This window comes from Schistocerca nitens, chromosome 3, assembly GCF_023898315.1.
Source record: "Schistocerca nitens isolate TAMUIC-IGC-003100 chromosome 3, iqSchNite1.1, whole genome shotgun sequence".
Taxonomy (NCBI): domain Eukaryota; kingdom Metazoa; phylum Arthropoda; class Insecta; order Orthoptera; family Acrididae; genus Schistocerca; species Schistocerca nitens.
In genome coordinates, this window is record NC_064616.1 from 632209883 (window position 1) to 632222173 (window position 12291).

The 12291-nt window shown below is 38.0% G+C and overlaps 1 protein-coding gene across 2 annotated transcripts in view; it reads left to right on the plus strand.

Moving 5' to 3' along the window:
- Nucleotides 1-12291, plus strand: part of LOC126248575 (cullin-2) — a 190678-nt gene that overhangs the window by 35059 nt on the left and 143328 nt on the right. For both annotated transcript variants that reach the window (XM_049949681.1, XM_049949680.1), the window contains exon 7: nt 10172-10403. In XM_049949681.1, the coding sequence (XP_049805638.1) occupies nt 10172-10403 (232 nt within the window). The remainder of the gene's footprint in view (nt 1-10171; nt 10404-12291) is intronic.

Sequence of the window (12291 nt, forward strand, 5' to 3'; positions counted from 1 at the left end):
TTTATCATACATTTATTGTTCCCATATTCCTTTCCTGTTCTGTATTCTCACTTTCTATCCAGCTATTTCTTGGTCTTTCAGTTTTCTGTAGATTGACTTTCTGTCTGTCCTGGTGTTTTCATTCCCATTCCATGCCCACACCACAAAAGTTTTAATCAAAAATAAAAACTTTAATTCCACCTCCTATTTTTTTTCTCTGATGTGCAGTTTTCTCCCTCCTGATCTTATCGTTAATATTTATTAGGAACTTCAATTTGGCAGTTTGGTTTTTGCTTTGATCTCTCAACAAGTGCATGTTCTTAGCTATTAGTTAATAAGTACCATGTAGAGTGTGTTCTGTACAGTTAATTTCAGATTTCCTGGTGTTTTTATGTACCAGGAAAGCCATCTTTCATTTGATTGAAGAACTTTTCTAAATTCTGTTGTGTATTTCCCACAAGTCATGAGATTATGTCCTTTGGTAACATACTTTAAAATTATTTTATGTTTGAGACTGATTCTAGCCTCTTACCTTAAGTAAGATGTAATCTGTTCCTTTTTGGATTATGGTCATTTTCAGTTTTTAGGTTGTTCACATTTTTGAATAAAACCTTTTAAAGTGTTTGTTCTAAACATATGTTCTTAGAACTGGTGCTTTTGATTCCACATATAAAAAGTTTGTGTGTGTAAATAATGGGCAACTAGGCTAAATAAATCTGCTGTATGTGTTTTACTACTCATTTCAAAAAATAACTAAAGAATCACATCATAACTAAAGCAAACACAAGAATTGTCATGAATGTTGAGTTTGTTGCTACCACATTAATAATATTAGGGCAACTGGTTGTGCTGTGAATATGAGAGAAGATAGCTTGAGTAGTCAATTTGGGTGAATGGCATGGGACACAAGTTATTGGAGGAAATGGAGTGAGGATCATTATGGCATTGTGAAGACAAACAAAGCTAAAACTGAGTTGGCCAGGAGATTCATTGTTCATTTGTCTGGTGCATCTAGTCATAGCAGCAGTTTCTGATCACGTGTTTGTCTTCCAGAAGATTTAATCAAGGGCTAATATGACCAATATTTGCTATTATAAACTCAAACAAATAAAACTGGAATTCCATCCTGTGTTTGCCCTTGCTGCAGTCACTGCAGAAGGCTATATAAGAATGGTATGCCAGCCAGCCAGCCAGCCAACCAACCAACCAACCAACCAACCAACCAACCAACCAACCAACCACCTATGTAACATTCTCACCTTAGATCAAAAGGAAGCATTTGCAGTCAGCATGCTAACATGTACAAGGACTACAGATCAGTAGGCGGTTTAAGTCTTCAATTTGAAGGCTAAAACCCATTTTTTACTGAATCTCTGGAAACCCAAATGTTTTTTCTTTGAATAGGGGTTTTCCTTAAATGGGGGAACAGACTGCATGGAAAGAGTGATCCAGATTCACAATTTAGGCAGGTTTAAGTGATATAAGTGGTATTGAGTTACATAATTACCAATATCCTGTGCTACAAACTTAAATGCAGTAAATATACAATTATTACACTTGACACGGAACACATCCTTTATTTTTTAAAATGAAGAGCTCTTATTTGTTTATTCTTCCAGCATATTGTAGCGAAAGAAGTTGTCGCTCTAGCTAGTCAATATAAGTTAGAATTGATTCATCTACATTAAAAGAGGAAAAGAAATTCATGACACTATCAGTTCTTGCATAGCAGCAGTGAAACTTTAAACAACACCCTCCTCTTTTCCTTCTTTTTCTTCACTGTCACTGCCAGCTCCTATCTGTGTTCCTTCATAAGCACTTCGCTTGCATCAGTCTCCGACATGGAAGCCAGGACATCACCACCACCACAACAGTGTCCTGCAATGCTGCAATGGAAATGCTGTCAACAACAATGTTGTGAAAGCAGAGTTACTAAAAACAGCCTTTCTAAATTCCTTCAGCAAAGGAGATGAAGTAAATATTCCAGAATTTGAATCAAGAACAGCTGCCAACATAAGTAACTTAGAAGTAGATGTCCTTGGAGTAGAGAAGCAACTTAAATAACTTAATAAAAGCTAGTCTTCTGGTCCAGACTGTATACCAATTAGGTTTCTTTCAGAGTATGCTGATGCAATAGTTCCATACTTAACAATCACGTACAATCGCTCGCTCGACAAAAGATCCATAGCCAAAGACTGGAAAGCTGCACAGGTTCCACCAACATTAAAGAAAGACAGTGGGAATAATCCACTAAATTACAGGCTCATATAATTAATGTGGATAAGCAGCAGGATTTTGAAACATATATTGTGTTCGAACATTATGAATTACCTCAAAGAGAATGGTCTATTGACACACAGTCGACATGGATTTAGAAAATGTCATTCTTGTGAAACACAACAAACTCTTTACACACATGAAGTGTTGAATGCTATTGACGAGGGATTTCAAATTGATTCTGTATTTCTAGAGTTCCAAAAGGCTTTTGACACTGTACATGAGCAGGTTGTAGTGAAATTGCGTGTTTATGGAATATCATCTCAGTTACGTGACTCAGTTTGTGATTTCGTGCCAGAGAGGTCACAGTTTGTGATAAGTTGTGAGCAGAGGGGTCATGTAGCATTTGATGTTGCCTAGACAACATGCAACACTGGTTTTTAAGTGATGGTAATTCATCTATAATGTGCATATACTGCTATGTTGTGAATATTCGGTTTGAGCTTACAATATGCTGTAGGTATTTTATTTGGTCATGGAAAAAGATTATTGAGATTACATTTTGGAATTGCCTTATTTAATTTTGTGAAAACTGTGTGCAAGCTACCAAGTGATCCTATGCCAGCGACGATGAGCTCATTAAACTATTTAACACATTTAAGTATGATTGAAGTTGTCTGTTTCAAAAATCTCTGAAATATGGGGACCACACTTGCTACCCTAAAGCAAAGTCTAGTATATTTATATAAGTCAGAAGGTGTATTCAGAACTGTAATGCATTGAGAGTCCTTTTCTTGAGGGAATTGCATCTGAAGACTAATTTTCAAGAAAATTTTTAGAACCTTTTATTCTAAAATTAGCATTTCAGAATCAGTAATGGTTTGCATTTCTATTTTATCTTGTGTGTTAATAGTGCCTTTAAAATCTTCACAAACATCTGAAGAAACATTCAGTTTCCATGGGGGTTCTGCATGCTATCCAACAGATAACTGTCATGAAAGTTGAAGACATCACTCTGCGTAAAGCTGGCCTCATGTGTGAATAGGCCAGATGACACAAATCCTGGAATCGTGGTTGCCTGTTGAAGAAACCAGTGACAGAACTGCCCCTGATGTGAGAAGTCTGTCGCTGGTAAGCCCTGCGCACACTGTAAGTGATAAGGGTAGTAACAATTCTCATGGAGAATGTTCCATACGGTAGTCTGGCTTATCCTGTATTGGTGGGCCAACTGCCTGGTACTAACACAGCAGTCGCCTTCTACAGCGTTTATCACATTTTCCTCCAAGTCAAGTTTCCAAACATTTTGGGTATGTCCTTCATGATTTCCTGCTTCCTGAAATGACCCTGTTTCAGACAAATGATGAAACACTGTTGAAAACACTGAATGCTGTGGTGTTTGTCTGTGGGGGTAGGTCTCCTGATACAACCTTACTGCCTGTTGCCATTTACCTTTCAGTAAGTAAGCACCATGTCGGCAAGCTCTCACTTCGAATACAGAACCGTTGTGTACAATGCTGTATCACATCCACTACAAGGTGAGTCCCCAAGAGAAGTGAATTGGACACAACATTACCAATTATTATGGCAGGAGAGGGTGCTAGGGCATGATGTATGAGGAACAGTACCACCCTCTAGGAGGAAAGCGTGCATACTGCAATTGTGGCTGCATGGTACCATATTAGACCACAGTCTTTGTAACAAAGTATGATCAAATAAATGCTTTCTAGCATGAAAACATGCATTTCTGAACATAAGTTCATAAAACCTTTTTGTTCCGTATCCTCTCAGCGATCAGTCCCTAGAGTTTGTACACGGTGGGGGGGAATCATTCTGTGTATTCCAGACACAAGGTGTCTGAACTTGCCTTTTCCTGGCATCATTAGGTTACTGAAGGAAACTAAGCTAGGACTTGTAGGAGACATTGGTGGGGCTCCTAAGTGATAATATGTAGACTCCTGTACCTACTTGAAATCTAATTTATATCTACGTGATGTAGTCTTAAGTTATTGTTGAGGCATTGTCTAGTGGAAAATGGTGTCTGCAATTCACTTACTCTAACCCGTTTTCTACTTCTTAGGTCATCATGAGGTAACATAAAATTGTGAGGTTGATTTTAAATACAGATTTCAATCAGAAGAAATTGTTATATTTGAAGAAGAAAACTGATTTTGCTGTTATAATTATCAATGTTTTTACTACATCCATTGTTTAAACTTAACACAGGATAAAAATGAAACTTTTTTTGTTCATTTTAAAAAATAGCTACCATCCTGTATCACACCCTTACAGATTTCTAGTATTTTCATTTTTTCACTTATCCATCTTTTTCTCATTGTATTAGAAGTATCACGTCGAACAAAATAGGGATGATTTTCTGTTAGATAGTGCTCCATCATTTCTCATGTGGAAATGATGTAATTGCCACAGCTCTTCCTTACTGACCTACTCATAATTTTCCACAGTACTTACGATGATCATATACACATCACTTTGTGTCAAAGATTTGTTAATGTCTTTATTATAGCAATAAGAGTTTTATTCAATAAAAAGTGCAGATTTTTAACTTTTTTGCAAGTGTTATTGAAATTTTACCAACCTACGGGTTAGTGCACCACTTTGTTTTGCTACTGACTGGTTTTTGTTGGCCAGAATATAGATGAGAGGTGAAGGTAAAGAATTTGGAGAGTACAAATGACAAGGTTTTTGAGATAGTCTGTAGGCAATATCTTAAGAGATTTTAAAAGAATGTGCAACACTTGTGCAGAAAAAGAAGAGCTCTAATAGTTAAAGTGGTATTCACACGGCTGCTTCACACATCTACCATTACTAGTTGTGCAACTTAATTTGCTACTCCTCAATGTTATTTCAGCTCTGTAGATGACCACTGTTTGCAGTCATGTAGCTGGTGCTACCAGCATCCTTTTACATGTTGCAGTAAACTGGCACCAATGCTGCTAGCTGTCAGGGTTCTTCTTTCACCGAATGAAGTATAGTTAGGTTAATGTTTTGCATAGTCTGTCTCACTCTTCAAGTCAGGAGCCTGTATTCAATGCAACCCTTGACTCATATATAGAATTTTAAAGAATATTCTATTACGGGGATGGATGGCCAAGAATTCTGCACACATGCAGTGTCCTCATTCATGTGCACACTATACCCACTATTGTGTCATGCTGTCTGAGCAGGAAAAGGGGGAACAGTAAATGTGCTGCGTTTGGATGGCAATGTGATCATATGAGGAACACTGAAAGTCTTACATGCTGCTTTTTTTTCATATTTCATAACAACATAGACCAGAAACAAAAACAATCCATTATTATTTAATTATTTTTTGTACGCTGGAGATATAATAGAAGTGATATCTAGTAAAAAATGTCTGCATATGAACAGACCCAGAAGCTTCACATATTATTTTCATTAGTGTTGGCACATAATAGTGACTTTATTAGTTTCATAATAAAAGACATTTCTCACCCATATGTTGCCTGAAACAATGTATCACGTTTGCAGCCTTATTATGGAGATAGAAAAATTCTTCCCGAGGAAAACAATGTAGAACTCTGGACAATTTTATCATAATATAATTTGTCTTTTAAATGGGAATGGCGTTGCATTGCAGGACAATCTGTTCCATCTGCACATATATAGGGGCGCTTTCAATTGAAATGGCAAACAGTCTCAAAAACAGATGTAAAAGTGACAGTGTCCCCAAAATGCTTAGAAAACTATTCCTGCAATTCAAGCTACATCACAATGTACTCTTCAAAATTGAAGCTATGTTTAACACCAGTGAGCTCAGGGAAATATACATTTTTTTGTCAGAAGTTCTCTATTCCACAGTGTGATTGACTTTTTAAATGCATCTCCATCAAATCAGAAATAAGTTGTTTCTAACCTTGCAGTGACTTACTGTTAGTGTGCAGTCAAGTCCTCTTAAATTGAGAGGTCTACAATCCATTCTGGGTATTCTAATTTTCATTCCTGCTTTCCTTTTTCCACCAAAAACTCAACAGTAGCAAGTCTTAAACTGAAAAATCATTCCAGGCGTGCCCCTTGCCTTAACCAACCTTCTTTGCAGTCATGTATAATGTCTCCATACTCTTTGTTCAGTTCCATCAAAAACTGTTGCAACTGTCGATGAAATAATGCTTGTGACTTCAGAAAAGTTGTTGTTTGTACCATCAGTTTTATCACATGGTCCATGCCTGCTAATTTAGCAAAACTACTTGAACAGTGAATCCAATACAAGTCACCTTTTGATTATTGTAACTTTTTGCTCTTTCATTACCAACTAAATATTTCAAATTCTTTTTGCATAGCATTGAAATGACGTTTTGCAGTACATTTGTGGCACCAGTCAATGGGAGTAGCTACTTAATAGATATTGAGAATTCTCATCCTTCCCTTCTGTGATTTGCATTAATTTTTAAAGGTTGGGATGATAGATTGTTAGATCCTTTCTGTGATTACCATTCATTTTTAAAGGTTGGGATGGTAGATTGTTAGATCCCTTCTGTGATTCGCATTAATTTTTAAAGGTTGGGATGATATATAGATAGACTACCTCTTTTTGTGCAAAGAATCACTGGATGTATAAACTTCCTTTACACCATGAATAAATAGTGAAGGACAAACAGCGCTGACACCACAATTCTGCTGAACTGAAGAAAGTTGGGCTGAGCAATACCAAATGCCAGAGAAACAGTGTTGCATCACACTGCTAAATGAAATGTCACCCTGTACTGAGTAGTTCCAAGAAGGTCCAAACAAAGCTGAGACAGGCCAAGTTTCAGACCGCATGGGTGCAACATATGATGCACCTGTGAAGTTTTGCATGTCGTGCCAGTCCTATTCTATACTGCATGCGATGGTCTGTAAGTATTAGAAATTTGGTAATAGATAACTTAACAGAATTGGTTCAGAAAAGTTAGACTGCAAACAATACCTCTCCTGAATATGTGTTGTGACTGTATCAGAGCAGGTATTGAATTTGTAAGGTTGTGTGCATTGATAGAGAGGCTTATGTGCAAGATAAATCACAAAGGCATTTATGACAGAAATTATATTCAACTTAAAATTCATTTAACTGAATGTAATATACTTTGTGAACACTTTGGTACCTGAGCTGAGTAGGACAACCTGTGGTGAAAAAACGTGACTTGTTTTCAGCTGTAGTAACTCTCAGAAAATTTATAGTTAAGTAATAACATTTTCATTATTGAAAAGTTTAGGCTTCCTAATTTAAAGTGGCTGGTAATTCTTTGCTCTTGAATTGCTACGTACTTGTAGCACCATGATTCTTTTAAACAAAAATGTTTAATAAAGATGTCTACAGCTTATCTTAGGTACAGTAATCATGTTTGAGGGGCTTTTGTGGAACAAGTTTCCTGTTTGTGTGATGCATTTTGAAGCACTGTAATTTACACAGTCTGACTTTACACTCACTACACTTGTATCTTTGTGCCATGTTTCTCCAGTCAGCTTCTAGCTCTTCTAAGATTATGCTGCTTGTTTCAGTGAGGACAGCTCCTTTCCTCTTACCGTATTTACTTGAATCTAAGCCGCACTTTTTTTCCAGTTTTTCTAATCCAAAAACCGCATGCGGCTTAGAATCGAGTGCAAAGCAAGCGAAGTTCTGAAAAATGTTGGTGGGTGCCGCCACAACTAACTTCTGCCGTCGAATATATGTAGCGCTACACAGGCATGCTTTGTAGGCACAAAGATAAATACTGGCACCAAATCCTCTGCGTCAGTAAATAAATTTAAAAAAAGGTGGAAGACGAGCTTTTTTTCTCCGCCCCGAGTTTCGGCCACTGTATTTTGATACATTATCCAACGAAGTAAATACAAATTCCGTATTGTTCATCTTCGAATGTACCTGCATTTCAATGTGCTATGAAAATCCGACTGGCAAGTCTGTTTGGGAATTTTGTCAATATGGCCAACTCTACGTTATGAATTTTTTCCTACCTATGGGAAGAGATGGTTGCTTATAGGAACTTTTATGAATTGTGAATCACATGCAGTATTCTCTTCACCATAAGAATAATACGAATATAAACATTTTGCCATGTATTGTTTCGTGTTTGCTGCTATCTCATTTAAATTCTGTCTGCCTAATAAACTATGAAACTAGAGTGAGACAACAGCAAACGCGGAAGAATATACATATCGTGTCATGTTTATATTTGTATTATTCTTATGCCTAATAGTGATACAGTCAGAAATGAAGCACAGCAATTGACTAGATTTTTAAATCTAAGATAACTCTAATTTCTTTGCAGAATGTAATGTACTAAAGAGGCGCCTGCAAAGATTTTCAAATGGAGAAAAATTTTCGCTAAACTCCCGTTCAGAACATCTTCTATCATATGCAGTCTATTATTTGGTTCTTGTTGATCACTATCAAAGAAAGCAGCAGTGTAAGTAACAACAAACAACAAATAGCAGTCTCTTGCCATTGTTTCGCTAATGAGAAGATTTTTAATCGTCAGCGGCGGTAACCCGCACAAAAGCAAGCCATGCCGCGAGCGGCGACAGGTCGTAAACACGCACTATCAGAATGCGACAAACAATGCATGACACAGTACAGTAACGAATTTTCAGCTTAGAGTGACGTAGACACCTATAACAAAGAAAACGGCGCTTATCAGATCAAAGAAAAATAACCAATCATTCAAACCAGACGAAGCACGTGAAAAAGGAAGGGTACCCGTATAAACACGGACGTAGCGCCTGACGCATAGCAATGGCTACCTGGTAAAGCTTAACTGCTAAGCTTACGACTCGAACCAAACTACTGTAGCTGTATCGCCATTCATTTGACCTAAATTGTGTCTCATATTACAATGGACCAACTTTGTTTCGATTTGGAGATGCGGTCTAAAACTTTTCTCTCCCCTTGAATTTCGAGTCACAAATTTCAGGTGCGGCTTAGATTTGGGAAATTTTTTTTTTTCCTTGATTTCGAGTCTCATTTTTCAGGTGCGGCTTAGATTCGAGTGCGGCTTAGATTCGAGTAAATACGGTAGATAGTGTGTAGGTGGGTGAAAGGGATTTCATGCTTCCTAACTTACTTACTCTCTGTTGGGCATACAGGTTACTTTGTCGCTTCACGTTTTTCATCATCGAATTTGGAAGAAAATTTGAAAAAAACCTGGAGGTGCACTTTTGTCATCTATACTTATATTACACTTCCCAGATTGTCATGAAAACACGACAGTATCTAACACATGATCAGTGATTATTCTGTTTTCCTCAGAGTCTGCTAACACCCTTAGTCTTCTGTACTCTTCAAGTGTAATATCCAATAGAAAAACAACCAGTGATTGGCCCTGGAAACAAAACCACTTTGGAATTTATATACTAAAAGCACTTTCAACTGAAATCGGAATAATAATGCTGAGCATTTAGTTCTGAACATTCTTTATTTGAACACACTCATTTTTTTGTGGAACAGAGTCTATATCATCTTCAGAGTCATCTGCAACACCATCTTTTGAAAAATCAGTGTTATTATCTTCAAAATCATGAGATAGCTCACTAGCGATTTTGTTATTGATCAAGTTGTACTTTGATCTGTTGACAGAAGTAAGCTTAAATGGCAAAAAACAGGCCACTGCAAAGTCCCACAACAAGGAAGAAATATATACACTTCAGCATGCCCACACCCTGCTGTGATCAGTACTTGAACTACAGCCTCTACTGAGAAGTGCATGCATATGGTAACAGTAAGACAACATAAAGGAATGAAGGGAAACATTGAGAAAGTGTGCCTGTAAAATTATGGGTGGCAAGCTTCCAGCCAGCCCAAATATGTCCACATTTTTACAGGCATCTGAAAAAAAAAAATGGTGTCTATGAAATATCTTCATTTAATTGTCACAATTGTAGGTTGTGTAAGACACTATGAAATTTAATTCTATGATGAGCAAGACAATTATTTTGGTGACGCAGCTATTTAATGTGTTTCCAGTTCATTCCCAAAGGTAAGAGCCAAGTGTGAACATCATATGGTGGAAGAACACCTGCCTTTTCTGCACAGTGAATGTAAGGCAATGGTGCAGCAAGAACGTAGAAGGGACTTAAGCCTTATGTATCCCCTGTTGCGTTCTGTGCAGGGTGGAGTTGCTGTGCTAATAAAGGAAGTACTTGAACATATTAAGCAACAGGGACTTGAGGCGATTACTGGATTGCGTGGAGACAATGTGAGTTCAACCATAATTGCAAATTTATTAAACTTTCAGCTTAAAACTAGTTAGATTTTCAGTGATTAATGTGACCCTCTTTTGCACTGACTAAACATGCTGTGACAAAGTTTATGTTTTATAGTGAATGAGCAAATGTTACTTCTTAAAAGTTAAACTTTGATGTGGGAGAAGTTTTGTCATCAAAGCTATGTTTTTAAATGCTGAAGAGAGTTGCTGTGCAATAAATGATAGTTGACTGCTCACATTTCTTAACTTTGTTCTTCTATTTTTTAATTTTCCATGCTTCCTTAACGGATACTTGATATATTCCATGTCTAATAAAAGCTTTTGTCCAGAAAATTTTTATGTAGATGGTGCTCCCACATCTTGTAAATCTGTTAAGAACATCGTGATCACCAAGATGCACTGCTGTTTCTGTCCTGGTGACTATGACATTCTTCAAAAATTTTAGCGCCCAGTTGATTCACAATTTTCAGGATGAAATTGTTACTGCCTTACTGGTGCAAGATGCTAGTGAGGTGCTCTGGTTTACTTTGATAATTATTTCCAACACTGTGTTACTTTCAGCTTACACTATTATAATCAGAGTTGCTTGTCATAGCTATTGACATGAAAATTGTCCTTATTTAATTTGAGTGTATTCATGTATAATGTTAAATTCCTGAGAGAGAGAGAGAGAGAGAGAGAGAGAGAGAGAGAGAGAGAGCTGTGATGAACATATTCTCATTGCAGATATTATTATTTAAGTGTTACAAATGTTTGGGGGGGGCAAAAAAAAAAAAAAAGTGTCCCTCTTGGCAGTTTAAATGATTAAAATCTTGATCTTCTTGTAAGATCCCAAGCATATACTGATTTGAACCCCCCCTCCCAGGCATATTTGAAAACAAAGTCAAAAATTCATAAAATCTTACCTTTACCATGTTGATGCTCTAGTATTGACATTTGTCTGTGGTGGTATGATGTATCTTACATTGCAGTAATCTGTATACATGTTATTAATCGTGAAAAATAGTGCTCAAGTGAACTCCAGTTGCATCCCATTTATTAAAAAGAAGAATGAAAATGTAAGTGCATATATCCTCTAGGAGTGATGCTAGCAAATATTCATGTTTAATGTTAGATCTAAGTTGTTGGTATTGCTGAAAAAAGTATGTACTGATATGCTCTAATGGGTTATGTAGTGCGTAATTGCAGAATCTGTTCGCCAGAGATGTGGATACTCTCCTAATGTGTTTCATTCTCCTTGTTTGATACCATTTATATTTACATACCATTATACACTCCTGGAAATGGAAAAAAGAACACATTGACACCGGTGTGTCAGACCCACCATACTTGCTCCGGACACTGCGAGAGGGCTGTACAAGCAATGATCACACGCACGGCACAGCGGACACACCAGGAACCGCGGTGTTGGCCGTCGAATGGCGCTAGCTGCGCAGCATTTGTGCACCGCCGCCGTCAGTGTCAGCCAGTTTGCCGTGGCATACGGAGCTCCATCGCAGTCTTTAACACTGGTAGCATGCCGCGACAGCGTGGACGTGAACCGTATGTGCAGTTGACGGACTTTGAGCGAAGGCGTATAGTGGGCATGCGGGAGGCCGGGTGGACGTACCGCTGAATTGCTCAACACGTGGGGCGTGAGGTCTCCACAGTACATCGATGTTGTCGCCAGTGGTCGGCAGAAGGTGCACGTGCCCGTCGACCTGGGACCGGACCGCAGCGACGCACGGATGCACGCCAAGACCGTAGGATCCTACGCAGTGCCGTAGGGGACCGCACCGCCACTTCCCAGCAAATTAGGGACACTGTTGCTCCTGGGGTATCGGCGAGGACCATTCGCAACCGTCTCCATGAAGCTGGGCTACGGTCCCGCACACCGTTA